The sequence below is a fragment of the Myotis yumanensis genome, unplaced genomic scaffold (assembly GCF_028538775.1).
Source record: "Myotis yumanensis isolate MYYU_CA2020_CCGP unplaced genomic scaffold, mMyoYum1.0.hap1 SCAF_5, whole genome shotgun sequence".
NCBI lineage: Eukaryota > Metazoa > Chordata > Mammalia > Chiroptera > Vespertilionidae > Myotis > Myotis yumanensis.
In genome coordinates this window covers 73,981,990-74,004,936 of record NW_027223756.1, presented here as the reverse complement: position 1 = coordinate 74,004,936, position 22,947 = coordinate 73,981,990, and the positions used below count along the sequence as shown (strand labels likewise).

At 39.8% G+C, this 22,947-nt stretch overlaps 1 protein-coding gene across 1 annotated transcript in view; it reads right to left on the bottom strand.

Moving 5' to 3' along the window:
- KIF13B (kinesin family member 13B) overlaps positions 1-22,043 on the bottom strand; it is a 200,386-nt gene extending 178,343 nt beyond the window's left edge. The window contains exons 1-2 of the mRNA XM_070415506.1: positions 21,927-22,043; positions 1,958-2,051 (exon numbers count right to left, since the gene is read on the bottom strand). Of these exons, the coding sequence (XP_070271607.1) occupies positions 1,958-2,051; positions 21,927-21,981 (149 nt within the window). The 5' untranslated portion in view covers positions 21,982-22,043. The remainder of the gene's footprint in view (positions 1-1,957; positions 2,052-21,926) is intronic.
- Between the last annotated feature and the right edge of the window lie 904 nt (positions 22,044-22,947).

Sequence of the window (22,947 nt, the reverse complement as noted above, 5' to 3'; positions counted from 1 at the left end):
GTTTCCCGCACTCCACCGCAAATCTATATGAACCGAGTTTAAGACGGCTCCCGCGGAGTACGCGCAATTCACGCGAGCCGACTTAACTCGTTTCCCGCAACCCAATTAACAATCACTAATTTGATCTTCAGAAAACACCTGAGACAGGTAAGGCAGGCATCACAGATGAGGCTCAGAAAAGTTTAAAGTAACTAGCTACAATAACTTAGTTAAGTAAGGATTCGATTTCAGATTTTCTGACTCCAGTGCTTTTGTCAACTCAATTAAACTCAGCTTCAAAGAACATTTATGGTGCATGTATCTCCACATATAACATTTTTTCTACAAGTACTTATAAAGTACCTACTTTGTGCAAAGCATCATGCCAGGCGCTGTCTCTCTAACCTACGCTCTCCACTCCCAGGGTCAATACAAAAACATTTGTGATATAGCTAATTGCTGAAAAAAGCCAGTCTTTCCCCCACTTTGACCCATTCTCTACATTGCCAACTGACACCTTTTCCTAATCCACCTCCTTAATCACATTATTCAAAAACTGTCAAAAGTAACATCTTACCCAAAAAAATATAGGCCAAATTTCCTGATCTGCTTTCAAGATATTCTATACAGTAGAGCCTTGACTTATGAGTTTAATTTGTTCCGTGACAGAGCTCGTAACTCAAATTACTCGTATGTCAAATCAAAAAGTGAACGAGTGAGACACGTGATGCTGGGCTGATGTTGTGACATTCACTGTGACGTTCGCTGCGCCAACTAGCGGTGGGGTATCTGAAGCTGGTTCGTAACCCGAATTTTAGCTCGCAACTCAAAGCAAAAAATCGGCCGAGAGACAGCTCTTATCTCGAAAAACTCGTTAGTCGGGACACTCCTAAGTCAAGGCCCCACTGTAATCTAATCCCAGTTTCTTTAATTAAATTAATTTCCCTGCATTTACTGAGGAAAAAAAACACACATTAATCCCTTCCTTCTTCCCCAGCTTCACTTTCTTTACACCTTCTTGCCCTCCCTCTCGTTCATACAATGATCCAAGTCCAAAAGCAAAACTCAAGTATTCTTCCTCAAGTCTTGACAGAGTCCCTTCCCTCCAAGACCTTAACATCTACTGGAGACCTACAATGAACAATCCAAAACAAGACATAATAATTAAATTAGGTAGTAGAGGTTACAGCTCACAGAAATTTAACAAAGAATCACTGAGTGTGCTCTCCCTCCCAGGAGCACATCTATGCCTTTCCTTACCCCCTCTCCTTTCCCATAGGCCCCATGAGACTTGCAACCAGGGGGCAGTGGGCAGCAGCAGCTCGTCCTGGGCTAACCCCCTGAACCTGTCCCCAATGCCCCCTTTTCGCTGACTCTCCAATGAGCTGAAAGCAGCCTCCTTGGCTCATTTCTTTCCTATAACATTTCTAGAGACCAAAGCAGCCCCGCCTGGGCTCTCTCCTGTTGCTTCTTCTATCCTAAGCCCTTCCTGGTTTCACTGTACCCAGCTTTAATAAGCATACTCTCAAAATAAAAAAAAATAAAAAATGAGGACTGCAGGAATGCCTTCAGGAAAAGGCAGCACTTGACATGGCTGATGGACACACAGGATTCAAACTAGCAGAAGTAAAAGCAACCTGAACTGAGGAACAACCTAAAAGCCTTCACTTCTACCCCACTTCTTCCCATATACATCTTACTTAATCCTCCAGCCAGCACCATCTCCTTCAAGAAGAAGCCTTCCTCAGTTACTTCAGCATCTAATCTAAGCTCTCTTCTCTGAGCTTCTAATATAATCTAAAGAACTCATTCTGGCACTTAGTCATTGCATATTATAGATCTCATCTCTTCAACTTGACAGCAATATGTCTCTACACAGTAAGCATTTGATATTTGATAAGATGAACTCAATTCAGTAGCCATTGTTGCTTTCAGTCATTTAAAAACCCATTAATCGTAACACTGTTTCTTAACTTACCGGGCATCTCCTTTGGAAAGATTAGTATTTACAGGATTAAGAATAACCTTGTTTGCATCTACATCCACCACACATTTGGTATGCAAGTCAATTTCTGTAAATGAAAAAAAAAAAGGAAAAATAGTCATTTTTAAAGTAATTTATTCCAGAAAAAGCATTTGACAAAAATCCAACACTCTTTCGTGATAAACACATTCAACAAACTAGGGATAGAAGGAAACTTCTTCAACCTGATAAAGGGCATTTACAAAAAACTACAGCTAGCCCTGACTGGTTTGGCTCAATGGATAAAGCGTCGGCCTGTGGACTGAAGGGTCCCAGGTTCGATTCCGGTCAAGGGCACCAGGAAAAAAAAAACAAAAAAAACGACAGCTAACATCATACTTAATGGTGAAAGACTACACGGTTTACCCTCTAACATCAGAAATAAGACAATGATGTCTACTATTGCAACTTCCATTCAATATTGTACTAGAGGTTCTATCAGGGCAGTTAGACAAGAAAAACAAATAAAAGGCACCCAGCCGAAACCGGTTTGGCTCAGTGGATAGAGCGTCGGCTTGCGGACTGAAGGGTCCCAGGTTCGATTCCGGTCAAGGGCATGTACCTGGGTTGCGGGCACATCTCCAGTAGGAGATGTGCAGGAGGCAGCTGATCGATGTTTCTCTCTCATCGATGTTTCTAACTCTCTATCTCTCTCCCTTCCTCTCTGTAAAAAATCAATAAAATATATTTAAAAAAAAAAAAAAGGCACCCAGATTAGAGAGAAGTAAAACTATCTCTATTTGCAGATGATATGATCTTGTTTACAGAAAATTCTAAGAAATGTATCAAGAATTAATGGTATTAATTCTGTTTATGAATCAACAGAATTAATACCATTAAGATGGCAATACTCCCCAAATTGGGCTGCAAGATTAAAGGCAGTTCCTATCAAAATTCCAGCTGGCTTTTTTTTTCCTATTTCAAAAATTAACAAGCTGATCCTAAAATCTATATGAAAATGCATGAGATCCAGAATAGCCAAAACAATCTTAAAAAAGAAAAACAAAGTAGAAAGGCTATATTCATCAATTTCAAACTTACTAAAGACTACAGTAATCAAGACAGTGTGGTACTAACATAAGGATAGAAGGATAAACAGATAAATGGAACAGAGAATCCAGAAATATACTTTCATATTTACAGCCAAATGATTTTGACAATGGTGTCAAGACCATTCAATGGGGAAAATATAGTCTCTTCAGCAAATGGTGCTGGAAACTGGATATCCACATGCAAAAGAATGAAGTCAGATTCCTTCCTAATTCATACACAAAGATTAACTTCAATAAATCATAGATATAAATGTAAGAGCTAAAACTATAAAACTCTTTGAAGGAAACATAAGGGTAATTCCACATGACTTGGGGTTACGTGATGGTTCTTAGACGCCAAAAGCACAAGCAACAAAAGAAAAAACAGATAAATTGGACCACATCAAAATGAAAAACCTTTGTGCTTCAAAGGACACACACCATCAAGAGAGTAAAAAGACAACCACAGAATCAAGAAACAATCTGCCAACCATATACTTAATAATGAACTTACATCAGACAATAGAAAGAACTCTTACAACTCAATAATAATAATAAAAATAACCCAATTTTTAAATAGGCAAAGGATCTGAATAGACTTCTCTCCAAAAAAGATACAAAAATGGGCAATAAGCACAGATGCATCATTAGACACTGGGGAAATGCAAATCAAAACCACAATGAGATACCAATTCACACCACTAGCATAACTATAATTAAAAAGACAGATAATAACAAGGACTTGGGGGAAAACGGAACCTTCAAACAGTACTGATGGGAATGTAAAATAGTGCAGTCACTTTGGAAAATAGCCTGGCAGTTCCTCAAAAGTTAAACATAGAATTAGCATATGACCCAGCAATTCCCAATCCTAGATATATACCCAAGAGAAATGACAACCTTTGTCCATGCAAGAGTCTGTACATGAATGTTCATAACGGTATTATATGGCTATTCATAATAGGCAAAAAGTGGAAACAACCCAACTGTCCATCAACTAGTGAATGGATAAAGGTGGTATATCCACAAAATGGAACGTTATCTGGCAATTAAAAGAAATAAGTACAGATACATAGTACAACATGGATGAAGCTTGTTCTAAGCGAAAGAAGCCAGTCACAAGAGACCACATATTGTATGATTCCATTTATTTCAAATGTCCAGAATAGGCAAATAAAGACAGCAAATAGACTAGTGAATGCCTAGATGGGGAGAGTGACTGCTAGTAGATATGGTTTTCTATTGGGGGTGATAAACACATACTAAAATTGATTATGCTGACAGTTGCACAACTAGCATAAGCATAATAAAAACCACTGTATGGATGAATTATATGATGTGCAAATTATACCTTACTAAAGCTTTTTTTTTTACATATAGGCTATATTTATGGTGTCATATTTTTATATTCTTATATTTTTCTGACCCAAAGTATGAAACTTTCTGTCTGCCTTATCTCCACTACCCAAAAATCTGATCTAAGAAAGGAGCTATACTACATTAGAGTCATTTGTATTTCCCAAAGAACCTTGGCCAAATATCACATTATCATTATAACTGTAAGGTATTTCCACTGCCAGGAAATGTCATTTCTTTCTCCCTTTTTTTTAACTTGTATAATTGAGACAAATAAAAAAAAAATTCCCTCTCTGTGCCTGCCAACTTATGTTGTATCAGTTATTTTTCATTAGTTCTCAAAGATATCTTAGAAGCACAAAAAATTTAGTGCTTTTTTTTTTTCCCAAAACGTTTTCAGGCAAAGAGAAATGAAAGGAAAACATCAGAGTTATGTTTTACCTAGGTGTAGAAGACTAACCACCAAAAAGGCGTATGTTCCACCATAGTCAATTAGCATTAATGCTTTGTGTTAAATTCACTCTACCAGAAATGTGGCAAGAAAGTCTCAGACATACTGCAAAAACTTTTCAAACATTCAATTTCACTTATTCCTTTTCCTTAGGCCCAGAGCTCAACAAAGTTTGCTATGATCATACTTTGTTAATACTAGCCCTTAATGGTATGCTCACACATATACATTTAACAGAATATTATTGAACTTTTAAAAAGGAACAAAAGTATTGGCTGAGCACACTGTATAGGCTGGCCCCTTACAGTCAAATCTGTATTATAATAAATGCATTATCAACTCTCCGGAAACTGTACTGTGACTCAGAACCTACTATCTCACCCCTCACCACAAGGTTGGTTATTAGTTTCTTGCAAGAACATTTGGTCTGAGCAAAGGAGCTGCATGTATAGTCCTGTATGCTTAAGTATATATCTAGAACGAATGCCTGAAAAACTATAAATAAAATAACCTCCCCCCCCCCACACACACACACAGTAGTGTTTTGCCTTCATTTCAAATGATTTGAATTGAGAAGAAATCCAAACTTTTTTTCTGCAATATTTGGATGCTTTTCTCTGTCCTCTTCACAGCTCTTTCCTTCTCCCCTTCATGACATCATTTGATACAATCAATAATTTGTAAGTATTAAATGGCATGATAAAGGAACCAATCAATCCCTGGAAAATCCTATATAATACAAAGAATTGCCTAATAACTAATATATCCAACCTAAAATCAATTTGTCCTCAAGAGTGCAATACTTACAAATGTCCCTACATCTAACTTACATCAAAGGTAGCCTTTAAAATGTAAACAACTATCTTTACTTCTTCATTAGCTCAGTTTTCATTATCAAACAAAATTCACACCCTAGCTCTGTTGACTGATACATAGATATTAAGAGAAGGCTTTTCACAAGACTGTTTAGAATATAGGTGGAATGTCTAGGATACAAACACCCAAGCTAAGAAATCAGTGAGATTTGAAGAGAGTTTAAGGGTCAGGTATATGACAGCATCCTATATAATAAAAGACTAATATGCAAATCGACCAAATGGCAGAACGACCAGTCGCTATGACGTGCACTGACCACCAAGGGGCAGATGCTCAACGCAGGAGCTGCTCCCTGGTGGTAAGTGCACTCTCACAGGGGGAGCGCCTCTCAGCCAGAAGCCAGGTTCATGGCTGGCGAGCACAGCGGCAGTGGCAGGAGCTTCTCCCACCTCTGCAGCGCTAAGGATGTCCGACTGACGGCTTAGGCCCCCAAGGGCTCCCAAACTGCAAGAGGGTGCAGGCCAGGCTGAAGGACCTCCCCACTCCCCAAATGTGTGAATTTTGTGCACCAGGCCTCTAGTTTTAATATAAAATGCTATAGTGAGAGTCCCATCAAATGCTACTGGCTGGTTGAATTAAATTAAATGGCTATAAGATTCTAAGTATGACATTTTTTTCCATGAAAAAACTTCTTGCTCACCAGGCTGGTGTGGTTCAGTGGTTGAGCATCGACCTATAAACCAGGAGGTCACAGTTCAATTCCGGTCAGGGCATTGCCCAGGTTGCCGGCTCAATCCCCTATGCGGGGCATGTAGCCATTCAATGATTCTCTCTCATCGCTGATGTTTCTCTCTCTCTCCCCCTCTCTGAAATTAATAAAAATATATTTTTTAAAAAACTTCTTGCTCTATATGGCTTAGAAAGCAAAACAGTGATTAAATAGCAGTAACAAATTTAGGCCTTAATCTGAATTTTAAATTTCTTTTAAATTTAAAAAAACACCACCACCAAAATCCAAAAGATAAGCATCTTCCTCTTTGTTTGGAACAATACTTAAAAAGATAAGGGTTAGCTGCTATTCACTGCCTTTACAAAAATAGCACTGAAGTACACCCATGTTCATAGCATCATTATTCACAATAGCCAAAAGGTGGAAGCAACCCAAATGACCATTGATGAATAAATGAATAAACAAAATGTGATATACATTTAACACAGCGGTTCTCAACCTGTGGGTCGAGACCCCTTTGGCAGTCGAACAACCCTTTCACAGGGGTCACCTAAGACCATCCTGCATATCAAATATTTACATTAGGATTCATAACAGTAGCAACATTACAGTTATGAAGTAGCAACGAAAATAATTTCATGGTTGGGTCACAACATGAGGAACTGTACTTAAAGGGCCAGAAGGTTGAGAACCACTGATTTAACAGAATATATTAAACCTTAAAAAGGAACAAAATTCTGCTAAAACACGAACGAACCTTGAAGACATTTTACTAAGTGCAACAGGCAGTTACAAAAGAACGGATATTGTAATGATTCCACTTATATGAGGTGCCTAGAGTAGTCAAATTCATAGAAATAGAAAGCTGGATGGTAGTTGCCAGGGGGTGAGCTGAGGGGGCAATGCGGAGTTAATGATTCATGAGTACAGAGTTTCAGTTTTCAAAAGATAAAAAATGTTCTAAAGATGAAAAGTGGTAATGATTACACAACAATGTGAATGTACTTAATGTCACTGAACTGTACACTTAAAAATGGTTTAAGGCCCTTGAGGGTTTTGCTCAGTGGTTAGAATGTCGGCCCAAGGACCCAAGGGACACGGGTTCGATTCCCAGTCAAGGACATGTAGCTTGGTTGCAGGTTCCCCAGCCCCAGCAGGATGTGCATGCGGGAGGCAGCCAATCGAGGTCTCTCTCTCTCTCTCTCTCTCTCTCTCTTTCCCTGCTCCCTCCCTTCCACTCTCTCTAGAAATCAATGGAAAAAATATCCTCTGGTGAAGGTTTTAAAAAACGGTTTAAGGTGGTAAATTTTATGCTATCAGTACTTTACCACAATAAAAAAATTAACACCAAATATTCATCATTATTATAGTAAGTAAAACATGGACAACAATTCATTCCTAGGGAAACCTAAAATAATAAAATTGGGATTTAATTAGCACTATGTCTGGAAACCAATAAAAAAACAGAGTGATCTTAACGTTAAGTAGTACTATAAGTTTATGTTATAACTAATCAAATTTTATTTATACTACTCAAACCATGAATGCTTTGATGTATCCACATGTCCTTAAAAGAAAGAAAGAAAAATTTACTTCACTGATGTTAAAGATCCCACATTATTTCCCAAACAGGATCCCTTTCTAGGTCAAGTTCCTCAACTTGAATATTAAAATATGTACAGCTGACAATTCAGCTTATTCAGCCAGCAAATTAGTCACCTTGCAAAGTGAACAATAATTTGAAACAAGTCTTTCTTCAATGCATAAATCAGCTATGGCTCATTCCCCAATGACATCATAGTAAAAGATGGGCAGGACCTGGGAGACTCCCTTTACATAACTCATGTTTCATCTGAGACCTGCATCATTCTCAGTGTGGACAACATAATTCTGAGTTGCCTATTTAGTACTCTGCTTTTCTAATTCTCCAGAAAATTAATAATTATTTTCAAAATAAACCTACTACTCAGAAATATAAATGTACCTCCTTTTGCCTTCCAGTTACGTTCCTAAAAAGCTAACTATGACTTACTCTTAAATTCACGATTTTTAAAAGAGAGTAACTTATTTATAAGACTCACATTTTAATTAAATTGCAAATCTTGCATGCTATATACGGTTCTATTTCCAACTAATTTGTGTCATATTCCTAATACTTTTACATGTCTATGCATGCTCATATAAACAAAACATTCATCATTAATATTTCATGTATAAAGGACTTGTTTTCCCAAGTGGAATGTAATATTATTATTGGCAGCATAAGGAATATGACTTACACTTCTTTACTATACTTATAGGCTGCTTGGGACCCCCTTAAGGCCCAATGACCTAGGGAGAAACAAAATTACCTGATGCCCATACATAAAAAGCAAACTGATGTTTGCTTTCCAGTAAGAGATATATATAAAATATCCTAATAACCTACTTTTATGTTTTTACCAGTGAACATAAAAAATCTATTCAATAAATATAAAATATAAATAAGCTCTAATATGGCTAAAGAAAAGGCTGAGGAATGAAGAAAGATCTGAGACATGATGGCTGATAAGGGGAATAGAATTTATAGTATGAAAATAATTAAAATAATCTATGTGGCCCAAAATATAAAATGTATATATTCAAGAAACTAATCAGCTTCAGAAGACTATAAAATAGGTATTTAAAAACTTATAAGACAAAACCAGGATAGGCTAAACAATCTTAAAAAGCAGAACAAAACAGAAAGACTACACTCACTAATTTCAAACTCACTACAAAGCTAGAGTAATCAAAACAGTATGGTATTAACATAAGAATAGACATATAAGTCATTAAATAGAACTGAGAATCCAGAAATCTACAGTCACATTTATGGTCAACTGATTTTCAACAAGGGTACCAAGACAATCCAATGGGAAAAGTATAGTCTTTTCGACAACTGGTTATGCACATTTATAAGAATAAAACCAGCCGTAACCAGTTTGGCTCAGTGGATAGAGCGTCGGCCTGTGGACTGAAAGGTCCCAGGTTCGATTCTGGTCAAGGGCATGTACCTTGGTTGCGGGCACATCTCCAGTAGGGAGTGTGCAGGAGGCAGCTGATCGATGTTTCTCTCTCATCGATGTTTCTAACTCTATCTCTCTCCCTTCCTCTCTGTAAAAAATCAATAAAATATATTTTTTTTAAAAAGAATAAAACCAGACCTCTATCTCACACCACATTGAAAAATTAACTTCAAGTGGATCAAAGAACTAAATGTAAGAGCTAAAATTATAGAACGCTTAGAAGAAAACATAGGCATAAATCCATGTGACCCTGGATTAGGTAATGGTTTCTTAGATACAACATCAAAAGCATAAGCAACAGTATGCATGCATATTAGCATAACCAATGGACACAGACACTGGGGCAGTGGGGGCTGGCCCAGGGTGGGAATGGCTAGGGAGGGAGGGGTTAATCGGGGGGGGGGGGGGGAGGGGGGGAAGGAGACATATGTAAAACTTTAGACAAAAAAAAAAAAAAAAAGCATAGCCCTAGCTGGTTTGGCTCAGTGGATAAAGCCTGTGGACCAAAGGGTCCCAGGTTCTATTCTGACAAGGGCATGTACCTCAGTTGCAGGCTCCTCCCTGGCCCAGGCTCTGGTCAGGGCGCATGCAGGAGGCAACCAATTGATGTGTTTCTCTCTCATCAATGTTTCTCTCTATCTTTCCCTCTCTCTTCCACTCTCTCTAAAAATCAATGGAAAAATATCCTCAGGTGAGGATTAAAAATAAATTAATAATAATAAAAAATAGTTTCAAAAAAAGCATAAGCAACAGAAGAAAAAATAGATAACTGGACTGAACCACATCAAAATGAAAAACTCTGTGCTTCAAAGGACACCATTAAGAGAATGAAAAGGCAACCCAAGAAAACATTTGCAAATCACATATCTGATAAGGGACTGGTATCTAAAATGTATAAAAAGGTCTTACAGCTCAATAATAAAGAGACAATTTTAAAAATGGGGTTTGAATAGAGATCTATCCAAATATATGCATATGACTAGTAAACACATTAAACTGTGCTCAATATCATTAGACATTGAGGAAATACAAATCAAAACCCCAGTGAGATACCACTTCACGCCCACTAGGAAGGCAATAATCAAAAAGAGAGACAAGAACAAGTGTTGGTATGGACATGGAAAAATGAAACTTCATACCGTTTAGGAGATTGCAAAATGGTGCAGTCACTTTGGAAAATAATTTAACAGTTCCTTAAAAGTTGGAGTTACTATATGACCCAGCAATTCCACTTCTATGGATATAAATACCCAAGAGAAATGGAAATATGCACCTACAGAAAAACATACAAATGTTCATAGCAGTATTATTCATAACTAGAGGCCCGGTGCACAAAATTCCTGCACAGGCCTAAACTGGCAGTCGGACATCCCTCACAATCTGGGATGCTGCATGCACCAGTGACCATACTTTTCATACAGGTGAAAGGCATCTTGCTGTTGTATGGGCAGCTACATTTTTTTCCCCTGATTATAAAAAGTAGTAGATAACATGATCCTTCTGAGGCAGTAGTACCATTTTCCCCATCTTATGGGTGGAAAAACTGAAGCAGAGAGAAGTTAAGTAGCTGGCTTTCTCACACAGTTATAAGTGTCAGAATCAGGACTGACCACAAAATGTGCAAGCCAGAGTCCATGCATGTCATCACTGCATCATCCTATTTTTTCAGTATTAGAGTAGCCTTGCCAGGTTTTAATTTTTAAATCTAAGAGACTGTTCCCAATATATAGGGTAGGGTTCCTAGGCCAGGCTGGCGATCAGGGCTGATCTGTGGGGCAACTAATGGGGCAATTGGGGGGGGCCCTGCTGGCACCCGCTTGGCTGGCCTAGCGCTGCCCGCTCGCCAGCCCTGCCCCTTGCTGACTGGTCATTCCACAGGTCATTCTGCTGTTCGGTCGATTTGCATATTAGGGTTTATATAGACAGAAAACCAAACAGTGGAAACAAGGTAAATGCCCATTAACCAATGAATGAACAAACAAAATACAACATATTCACATCACAAAATATTATTCAGCTTCAAAACGGAATGAAGTATTGGCCCTGGACAAGTAGCTCAGTTGATTAGAGCAAAAGGTTGTGGGTTTGATCCCCAGTCAGGGCACATGCAAGGATAAGCCCAAATACAATATGCCAAGTAAAAACAATCTGATACAAAAGTCCACATATTGTATTATTTCATTCATATGAAATGTCCAGAATAGGCAAATCCATAGAGATCAGAAGTAGATTAGTGGTTGCCAGGGGCTGGGAAGAGGGGGAGGGTGCTGGAGTGGGGAGTGGGTGAAGAGTGACTGCTAATGGGAGAGAGTTTCTCTTTGGGATGGTGAAAACGTTCTGGAATTGGATAGTGGTGATGGTTGCACAACTCTGCAAATACACTAACAGCCACTGAATTGTACACTTTTGATATATGAATTATATCTTTTTTAAAAACTAGAAGGAATGACCCCACTGCACTCAATAGATATAAAATATGGTTAGAATCCTTTAGTCACATTTCTAAATACTCACTACTCTAAAGATCTCAGCCAACTCAATTCTTCTTACTCTTAATTAATAACCTCACATTCTACCTCATCAAGAAAATTAAGCACTCCAGGGCTTTCCCATTATATAATTATCCTCTTCCTCTCATATTTCAAAAATTCCCCTCTCTATTACCTCTTTCTGTCTATAACAAAGCTTAAACATATCCCAACCTTAAAAAAAAAAAAAAAAAAAGCCTGTTCCTAACTACATCTCTGGATACCACTCTTCATCCTTCCCTTTTACATGGACTTTGTGAAAGAATATCCATGTAACTCACTACCTCCACATTGGCACACCTACTTATTTCTCAGTTCACTACCAACACACCGAGACTCATTCAGTCAGTCAGTCAAAATTATTCTCCTGAAAATTACCACTGACTGCCATCAAGCCAAATCCACTGAAAACAACTCAGTATTATCATGCATGCCACTCCTGTGATATCTGACTACTGACCTTTTTGGGACACATTCCCCCCCCCCCCCCCCCCACCCGGGCTTCCACATTACTTTCACCTGCTTCTCCTTATGTCTTCCTTCTTGGCCTGTGTCCTCCTTCGAAATAAAGAACATGCCTTAATTTGGTATTCTATCTTCTAAATATAGTAATGACTCCCAAATCTACATGTATCTCCGGTCCCTTGTTTCAGACTCATATATACAACAGTCTTCTAGATCCATTCACTTGGCTGCACTTCAGACACCTAAAAATCAACAAGTCTGTTGAGTTTCTTATCTTATTCATAGTTATAGGAACAGTACATGCACATGACACAGACTAAATATTGTTGAGTGTCTAAGAATAGAACTCGTCATATCCCATACCTCCACCATAAAACCTGCTTCTCTTATACTTCTGATCCCAGTTGATGACACCAGCACTTATTCAATTAGTCATCTTAATCAGAAGTTTTGTAGTTAGTCTTCCTATATTTCCTAAATTTCTTTCAAATCGCCTTGACACATTCTTTCTGGATAAATCTAGAATGCAAGGCCATAAAAGCTCTTTACCCAGCCCATCTCCCAGAAATGTATTTGCAGCCCACCACCTTGAGGGACTAGTTCTTCCCTCAGGACAAAGAGTAGGCTTGCTCACTACTCTAAAGCAATCGATTCCCCATGTTCAGTGTTCCTCAAATGCAACACAAACCCACTAGACTCCTCCTCATCACCCTTGTGAGATTTGCAGGCAAGGGGAACTGCTCACACTGCTTGCTGTGCCATGAGCAAATCCTCTGACCCAGAAGTCCCATGTCTTCTATCAGCATCCATGAAATAGTAGCAAGTTAACTTATTAGCTTGTGGGGACAGTAAAGACACACAGAGTAATTTATCTTCCTAAAGTATCACTTTAACAGTGCCACTGCTCTATAGTCTATGGTCACTCTACTCCTCAAAAGATGTTTGACATCCTTCTTAATTTGCCCATACCTCACTTAAATAGCTTCATATCCCTCTACTCCCCACAAACCTCTCTTCTCCAGGAAAGGCAACTTTCATCACTCTTCTCACCCCTCATTCCCTATACAGGGTTCTCAACCTTCCTAATGCCGCGACCCTTTAATACAGTTCCTCATGTTGTGGTGACCCCCAACCATAAAATTATGTTCGTTGCTACTTCATAACTGTAATTTTGCTACTGTTATGAATCGTAATGTAAATATCTGATATGCAGGATGTATTTTCATTGTTCGCGACCCACAGGTTGAGAACCGCTGCATACTCTTCCAACTACTCTTCCAACTTTTCCAACAAAGCATAGAATTTAAGGGCTTGGGCTCTGAAGTTTAACTGTCTAGGTTCCAGTTGCCAGTTTATCCACTTTGTAGTTATGTGACCTGGGGCAAGTTGCCACACTTGCTTAAATTCCCATTTTCTCATCTGTAAAATGGAATTACAATATAAATACTTCCTAGCATTGTGTGAGGATTAAGTGAAATAATCTAATTCTGTGCTTGAGACCATGTCAGCACAGTTACCTGTGAATAACTGTGAATTATACAGATACTGTCTCCTTCCTGATGTCTGAATTTTTACATCTAATTTCTTCACTGTTCTTGCAAATGACTTGCTAATTCCTACAACTCCTTTTGTGTACCCCAAATGCCATGCCTTCCACCTTGCCCACTATCTTAAACTCATTTCTCATCATTCTGAAGGCCCATCCCCATTTCTTTAATTCATAATGCATTGTCATCATGGCATTGTGTAGATGTATTCTTATAATTGACTCACCTATGCATTTCTTATTATCAACAAAACAGTGAGCTTCTTTGGTCAAAGATCATGACTTATGCTTCTTGTGTATCCTGCACATCTTTGAAAATTATGTAAACTCAGGGACGCAAGGTACCCTTAAAGATCACCATCCTATATAATAAAAGTGTAATATGCAAATTGTCCCCTCGACCAAGAGTTGTCCGGGAGTTCAACCAGGGGACGGGGCGGGCTGGGGAGGAAGGGAGGCCCCGGCCTGCAGCGGCAGTGGCAGTGGCAGTGGCAGGCAGCCAGGGGAAGGAAGGGAGTATCTGACCAGCAGCCCACAGCTGCAAGGACCCTACCAGTGCACAGATTTCATGCACTGGGCCTCTAGTGTCCAATATAATAGTAAAAGTACAGGCTTTAATGGCAAAGCAGGTGAAATTCAATCTCCAAAATAATGGTTTAGTAATTCTGGGGAGTTAACCTCTCTGAGATTCTGTTAAATAGGTTGACACTCGACCACTGAGCCACCCTGGCCAGGCTCAATACCATTTTTTAATGATATCTACAGCTTCTGAGAGTTAAAGCCCAGTACCAATTAAGTCATGGATTTGTATCTCATAGACCAGTCACCTTCACACACTTCCCCATAGAGTACACTGATGGCCTGTGCCAAATTTTTTAAAGAACATGCTCTGCTAAACACAAGGAGACTTAATCAGCAAGCATAAAGATCAATATTAAATTCATTTCTGCTCAATAAACATCTCAATTCATCTGCTTAACGAATAGTTTTATCAGTGGTTTCGTCCATCTTCAGAACTTAAGAATTAGAAAAGTTATACATTAGCCATTGTTTTATGGAGGTGAGGGGATAAAAGTAAATACCAATTCAAACACATTTTTATATTATTTTATAAAAATTATACTTTCTTCTCCAAAAGCTCTGGCCCTATGTGTACAAATTCCTATTTCAGTCAGAGTTGACAGTAGAAACAAAAGAATGGTGTAATAGATGTGTGTGTCTCATTGCCATTAGCATATCAAGCAGCTGCTATGAAAACAAGTATCTTCTGTTTTACAAAACATGTCAGAAATTTCCATCCAGTCATCTTTAACTCCAACATCAGTCCTCTCTGAAAAAGCCAAAGAACCACCATTGGCCACAGGGTCAAAACACCTTCCTGTTTCAAACAGGTTCTCGCCTCCTACCCTGCCCCTTCATTTCCTAAGGATTAGCTGTTTCTTAACTGACTGCCAGGGCCTTCTAAGCTTCCTCCTATTTCCTCAGTCTTACCTTGTCTTTTAAAAAATTTTTTCCAATTACAGCTGACATACAATATATTAGTTCCAGGTATACAACATAGTGATTAGACATCTATATAATTTACCAAGTGTTCACCCCAATAAGTCTAGTACCCAACCTGACACCATACATAGTTATATTATTGACTATATTCCCTATGCTGTACTTTGTATTCCCTATAACTATTTTTGTAAGTGCCAATTTGTACTTCTTAATCCCTTCACCTTTTTCACCCATCCCCCTACACCCCCTCCCATCATTTTGTTCTCTGTATCTATGTTTGCTTCGAGTTTGTTGGTTTATTTTGTAAGTGAAATCATGCGGTATTTGTCTTTCTCTGACTTGTTTGAAAAGGGAACCCTCGTGCACTGTTGGTGGGATTGTAAACTGGTACAGCCACTATGGAAAACAGTATGGAGTTCCTCAAAAAATTAAAAATAGCCCTAGCTGGTTTGGCTCAGTGGATAAAGCGTCAGCCTGCAGACTGAAGGGTCCTGGGTTCGTTTCTGGTCAAGGGCACATGCCCGAGTTGCGGGCTCGATCCCCGTCGGGGCCATGCAGGAGGCAGCTGATCAATGATTCTCTCTCTCTCCCTCTACCTTCCTCTCCGAAATTAATAAAAATATATTTTTAAAAAAATTAAAAATAGCCCTAAACGGTTTGGCTCAGTGGATAGAGCATCGGCCTGCAGACTGAAAGGTCCCAGGTTCAATTCCGGTCAAGGGCATGTACCTTGGTTGCGGGCACATCCCCAGTAGGAGGTGTGCAGGAGGCAGCTGATCGATGTTTCTCTCTCATCGATGTTTCTAACTCTCTATCCCTCTCCCTTCATCTCTGTAAAAAAATCAATAAAAATATTTTTTAAAAAAATAGAGCTAACATATGACCCAGCAATTCCTCTTCTGGGTATTTATCCAAAGAAATCCAAAACACTAATTCAAGAAGATATGCGCACCCCTATGTTCATTGCAGCATTATTTACAATAGCCAAGATATGAGAGCAACTTCAGTTTGTCTCTGATTCATGACTGCTTGCTTGGTTTTGACCGGCCTCCTTACTCTTCCCATTCACATGCTTCATTTTCATCATGCGCTCTTAAATGTTGCCCAGCTATATCCTGAATCAGTCATCTACCCAAACTTGCAATCTTGCCCTGAGATCTAGCAATCTTTCTCCTTCATGCTTGCATCTGAGACCCACATGAAGTTCTAAAAAGCTAAATTAGAGCACATGGACCAGGCACCCTAAACCCAGACTTCTGGGCCTACCTAGCATCAGGGCTCCCTGTAATTTCACCCTGCCTTTCTAATCTCATCCTTTTCTAGTCAACCTCACAGAACCCTCCTTTCTGGCAGGATGAGCTTGTCTCTGCTGCCTATACTTGCCTAGCTCATTCCTGTTTCTGTGCCTTTGCTCTCAGGCCATACTTCCTCCTCAAAAACCAATGCTTTCCCCTCCCTCCTATCTTGCGCCCATTTCAATCATATGCTCCCTCCTCCAAGTCCAGCCTAAGTTCTCCCTCCCCAGAGAAGCCTTCCCTAACCATCCAGCTTCCAGGGATCTTTCACTCCTCTAAATTCCTATATTTCCCTATCACTCACCTGGCACTTAGTTACCTAGCAATCTGCTATAGGTGTTTACCTTTTAATCTTATCTTTTCACAAGACAGTCATTTCCGCATAAGCATGAACCATAAAGCACACTTCAATATTGGACAACACTAAGAGCAAGTTTTTAGGAAATAAAATTCTCCCAAAGAGAATAAGCAATATCATTTTTTTCATGTTTCCTTCTAGCCCTTGCCCATTCCTGTTTACATTTTATATAATAATGATCATAATAGTAGATTCAGTAATAGATTACCATAATAGATTCAATATAGTTACACATACCATATTACATTGTTTTTACTTCTAACATAGAAAACAGTCTTCCTTGTAAATGGTTTTGATTTTCATCATTTTTAATATATACTAATAAAAGGGTAATATGCTAGTTAGACCAGGTCGACCAGACATCTTCCGGTCGTCCGGTCCTCCTTCTGGACAAAGCCACAGTTGCAAGGGCCAAGGCAGAGGCAGTTAGGGGCAATCAGGCCGGCAGGCAGAGGGGTTAGGGGCAATCAGGCAGGCAGGTAGAGAGGTTAGGGGCGATCAGGCAGGCAGGCAGGTGAGTGGTTAGGAACCAGCAGTCCCGGATTGCAAGAGGGATGTCCCAGATTGGAGAGGGTGCAGGCCAGGCTGAGGAACCGCTCCCCCACCCCCCACCCCCGTGCACGAATTTCATGCACCTGGCCTCTAGTAGCTATATAATAATCTTTCTACGTATACTAGACAGTAATTTACTTATGCATTGGCCTCTACTAGATATCACATTCTTCTTTATATTTTTCACTGCATCAAGTACTGTAAAATGCGAAGTAAACCCTTGAGAAATGCCTGATGAAATAAATATATATTGTCCATGCTTACTAACACCTTCAATATAATCCATTTTACTGTTTTTCTCCCTAGCTAAATTTCTAGTGTAATTTCTGATTTCACCACCTTAGGCTAAGTAGCCAGCAACGGTGTTTTCCAAATACTTTTTATATAGATTTATTAAATTTTGGTAGTTGATCTTATACATATTTAAATATGGGCAGTCCTTTGAGGAAAGGTAATAAGAGCCCATAATATATAATATAAGCTACACACCTAGCAAGCACTCAATAAGTATCAAATATCTTTTAAACCACCTAAAGTTATAAAAGATCGAATTCCTGAACAGGAGAGTGTCACTGATCTCGCTAGTACCATCAATTATGCTTGTAAAACTTTCAGTTCATTTAATAATTAGATTGATTAATAATGTATGAAAGGGTGTTCTTTACAGTATATAGAAGAACACAACCAGAGTTACCTGGTGAGTTGTACGACTCTAAAAGATAACATAAAAAACAAACAATATTTGCAAATAGAACTAACTTCAAGAGCTCATGACAAAACAAGTCTATTCTTTTCAAAAGTAAAATTAGAACTGTAAAATTACATATGCATGTTAACACAAAGTGGAATGGGTATAAGAAAAAACGAGTGTGAGTTGTCAAGATGGAAGGATGTCAGAGACTTTCCTTTTTATGTTTTGTTTGTTTTGTTAGTATAACGTTAAATGTGTAACAAGAAAGATATTCCAGCCCTAACCGGTTTGGCTCAGTGGATAAAGGGTTGGCCTACGGACTAAAGGGTCCCAGGTTCGATTCCGATCAAGGGCATGTACCTTAGTTGCGGGCACATCCCCAGTAGGGGGTGAGCAGGAGGCAGCTGATCCATGTTTCTCTCTCATCGATGTTTCTAACTCTCTATCCCTCTCCCTTCCTCTCTATAAAAAGTCATTAAAATATGTTTTTAAAAAAAGAAAAAAGAAAGATATTCCAGACAAAAGAATATTCGTTAAGGGGACGGGGGTGGGCTATAAGGGGTCAATGGGAGAAAAAAAAGGGGACATATGTAATACTTTCAACAATAAAGATTTTTTTAAAAAGCATATTCATTAACCATTACAACTCTTGCTATTTAATTTAGCAAAAATGACTGAAACATTTATTCCACCTGATAAATGTGAAGTAATAAGCCAACTAACTACCTTAACACCTAAGCACAGTCAGACACTGAATCACATGAAGAACTTAATAGTACACTAGAGCTTCTTGCAAATTTCAGATTTTCCTCAAAAAGTAGCTAATGTGATTCCAAATATCAAAGTCTGTACAGTAAAACTACAACATCCCAGTAACCAACCCATTCTCATCTGATTCTTATTTGTGAAGAGTCATTTCTGAGGTTGATCCCACACTAATATATTAAGAGAGAAACAATTATGACTAAAAGTTTACTATTTGTCATAATTATATACTATTACTTAATACATTAATTTTCCCAAAAGTAATAATTGGTCAAAGCAATATGATTCATTTTAAAATTACTGGAAAGGAATATGGTTTTGTTTTAGCTTTTTCAAACAAACTCTAGATGGAAGTTTAAATATCACTGACTTTAAAATTTCACTACATTGCGTTCCATAAAAACCTCTAGATTTATGTGAACAACTACTTAGTGACAAAATAGAAATAGAATCAATTTTTAATTATCTGTGGTAATCACTGAAAAAAGAAGTCCATGTGCTTTCAGGAAATATAAGACCATGTAAGTGAAGGCACTGAATGAATGAGGCAGTTTATCACAAATAATGCACTTCTATTTACATGATAATGGACCCATATATAAACCTTAATTTAAAAATGCGTTCAGCCAGAGGAAAAGCTAACATCCATTCCATAGCTAAAATGATTATTCCATCAAAACTCAGATACTGATAATTATTACAATCTAATGACAATTTATAAGTAAAAAAGATAGTACTTCCCTCAAAACTAAAACGGGGGAAGGGGGTGGGGCAGGGGGGATTCTACCTGAGACAGGTCTTTTGTGGTGGTTGGTTAACTGCCTCATTTTAGCACTGACATTTCCAAGTTTTTCATGAAAAAGAAATTTTAAGAATGTGCTACAGTCATCCTTTCAGAATCAAATCCCACATCAGTTGTGTTTTATGTGGCTTAGTGTTTCTTTTTGCTTGTTTGTTTTAAAGTTTTTCCTAATCATTGTGATGGTAATAAACTTAAGGTGAATTTAAATAAAGATGCCTGAACAAGGAACAGAAGCTTTTGAAAACTTTCAGAGTTCCTCTAAGTTCTTTCATTTTCTCAGAGCATGGGACTAGTGAGGTCAAGACTAAACTAGTTTGAGTTATTAGGGAAAAATTCTTCTTTGTCACATGACAATCTTAAGCTGACCTAGCAGGAACAGAAGGAATCGCCAACTCCAATAGAAGGTGTAACTCCAAGAGAAGAGATAAACCAACTCCCAAGGGAAGGACAAACCAAACAAAGTACATATTAACTGATTGAGCTAAATGTGATATCTCACTATACACAAAAGATAGCAAAGAAAAGGAAAAGTGGAAAACAACTCATGATTCTTAACTAGACTTAAACAACACTTATGAGCAAAGAAGTGGTAAGAACAATTTAGAACAGCGATTTTCAACCTTTTTCAGCTCATGGCACACATAAACTAATTACTAGAATTCTGTGGCACGTCAAAAATATGTTATATATTTTTTGCTTATATGACAAAAAAAATGATAGTACTTCCCTCAAAATCTAAATTTTGATTCATTCACACCGGGCGGCTATGGTGTTGGCTGTTGTCATTTCTTTAGTATTTGACAATCTAAGGGAAAATAGGTCAGTGCCCCTGACTAAACAGTCAGGTATTGCATGTTTTTAAAAATTCTCCTAGCACACCGGTTGACAGTAGCTGACTTAAAACACGACACTGAAACATACGAATGATTCTGATGAGTTAAGAGTCTTGAAAAGTCATCTCCTGGGATTATAATAATGACCGCCCCCCCCCCCCCAATAATATAACCTTATCCAGAAAGTGTTTTTGAAATATATCATCTCACTTAAAGTAACTTGCCCAGTCACACTGCTAGTTGAATATGAAAGCCCTCGGACTTGGAGTTGGGGTTCCCTCCACGCCATCTGCCTGTCTAAAGAGGATTTAAAATGTACTTGGTTTATCTGCTTTCTCTACCCTCCCTGCAGATTGGAGAGAATGTCTGAAAGATACAATTTCACAAGAATCTTGGCACTTTAAACTATTGTTGAGAGATGAGCAATATGACTTCAAGCAAAAACAAAACTTTCTCAACAGTCAGAAAGTGTGGGAGTAAGGAGACATCTCTTTTACCCAACTTCAAAGTCCTCCCAACCCTATGGGACCGTCCAGGGTAAAGGAATACACCGTGAAAAAGCAATGTTTGCACTTGGGTGCTTTCTCAGGAGGCACAGACCACACTCCCTGCCATTTTCCCTGCCGCGAGCCACCAAAGTGCAGGGTTAGGGCGACTGGGCCGGTGACGTGGGGCTCGGGGGTGCCTGGCTGCCGGCCTGGCCGGAGGGGTGAGACCGAAGGGGCGGGGGCCGCACTGACAGCTGGCAGGGAGACAGCGGGGACCCGCGAGGCCAGGGCCCAGGGGAATGGGTGGGGAGAGGAGGAAGGGAGCCCGGGGCGAGGGACGAGGGCGCCCTCCTGGAAGGGCAGGGGGAAGCGAGAGGGCGAGAGGGCGAAAGGGCGCGGGGCGGGGCGGACGCGCCGGCGGAAGGGGCAGCGGACCGGGACGTGGGGCCCGCGGCGCCCCGGGACGCGGTGCAGACGAGGGGAGGGGCGTCCCGCACAGGCGGGGCGCGCGTGGAGGACGAGGTTTCGGGGAGCGCGGGCCGCCCTCCAGCCCGGATGCGGACTCCAGGGGCGGGGCAGCCGGACCCCACAGGGCGGCCGCCGCGAAGGGGCGCACCAGGCACCTGCCGCCTCTGCTGAGGCGGCCCCGGGCGGGCTCGGTTCTCACCTCTTCGGTTCATGGGCCGGATCCGGACGGCCACTTTCACTTTGGAGTCTCCCATCCTGCCGCCACCGCCGAGACTCTCGCTCGGCTTCCGTCTGCCGTGGCCACCGGGCAACTCTTCGGGGCTGACCCGGCGGTAGGGGGCTGCGGCAGGAGGGGCGGGGCCTGAATAGGGGCGGGGCCTGGGAGGGGCGGGGCCTTGGGCGGGGCGGGGCAGGCCGCTGGGCTCTGGGCGCGCCCCCGCTGCCTGACGGGATTTGTAGTCCCTGAAGGTGGTCGTGGCTGGCTGGGAGAACTCTGAGCGCTTGGCTCTCAAGAGCCCTCGCAAATGCCCCTCTGCTTCTACACCATTCTTGTTCTCATAAACTGTCGATGAGCTGATACCTCATGTGAGAACAAATAGTTAAGTAATTGACATTGGAGACCCTGCAACCTCTTCAGATTCATTACCTGCCAATTTAGTGTTTGATTCCTGGCTCGAATTATTTCCTCTGCCTAGATTGCCCTCCAGGCCTTGTTTACCAAAACCATTCTTCAAGACAAGTCAAAAGTTACCTCCTCTGGATGTCTTTATAGTATATAGTAAAGTATATACCACTCCACCCCCTGCCTCCCTTCCAGGCTAGACCTTGGTCTCTGGAACCAATCTGAGTTCAAATCCAATTTCCAACTGGGTCACTTCACACAAGTGATTTGACTGATCTGTGCTTGTTGTTTCATATGTTAAATGAAGACAGTAGGATTGTTGTGCGTTTTAAATGAGTTAATACATATATAGCTCTTAAAACCTACCTGGCACACACAAAAAAAGTGCTCAATAAATGTTAGCCATTATTTTTTCTGTTAAAGCATTTATGCTGCAACTATTTATGTCTCTCCTATTGTGTACTTCTTAAAACCGTATCTTACTTATATGTATAGTCTAGCCTGCAGTAGAAAGCCACACTAAAATTAGTTCTTTTTTTATTGATTATTGATTTTTTTAAGAGAGAGAGAAACATCAATTTGTTGTTCCACTTATCTA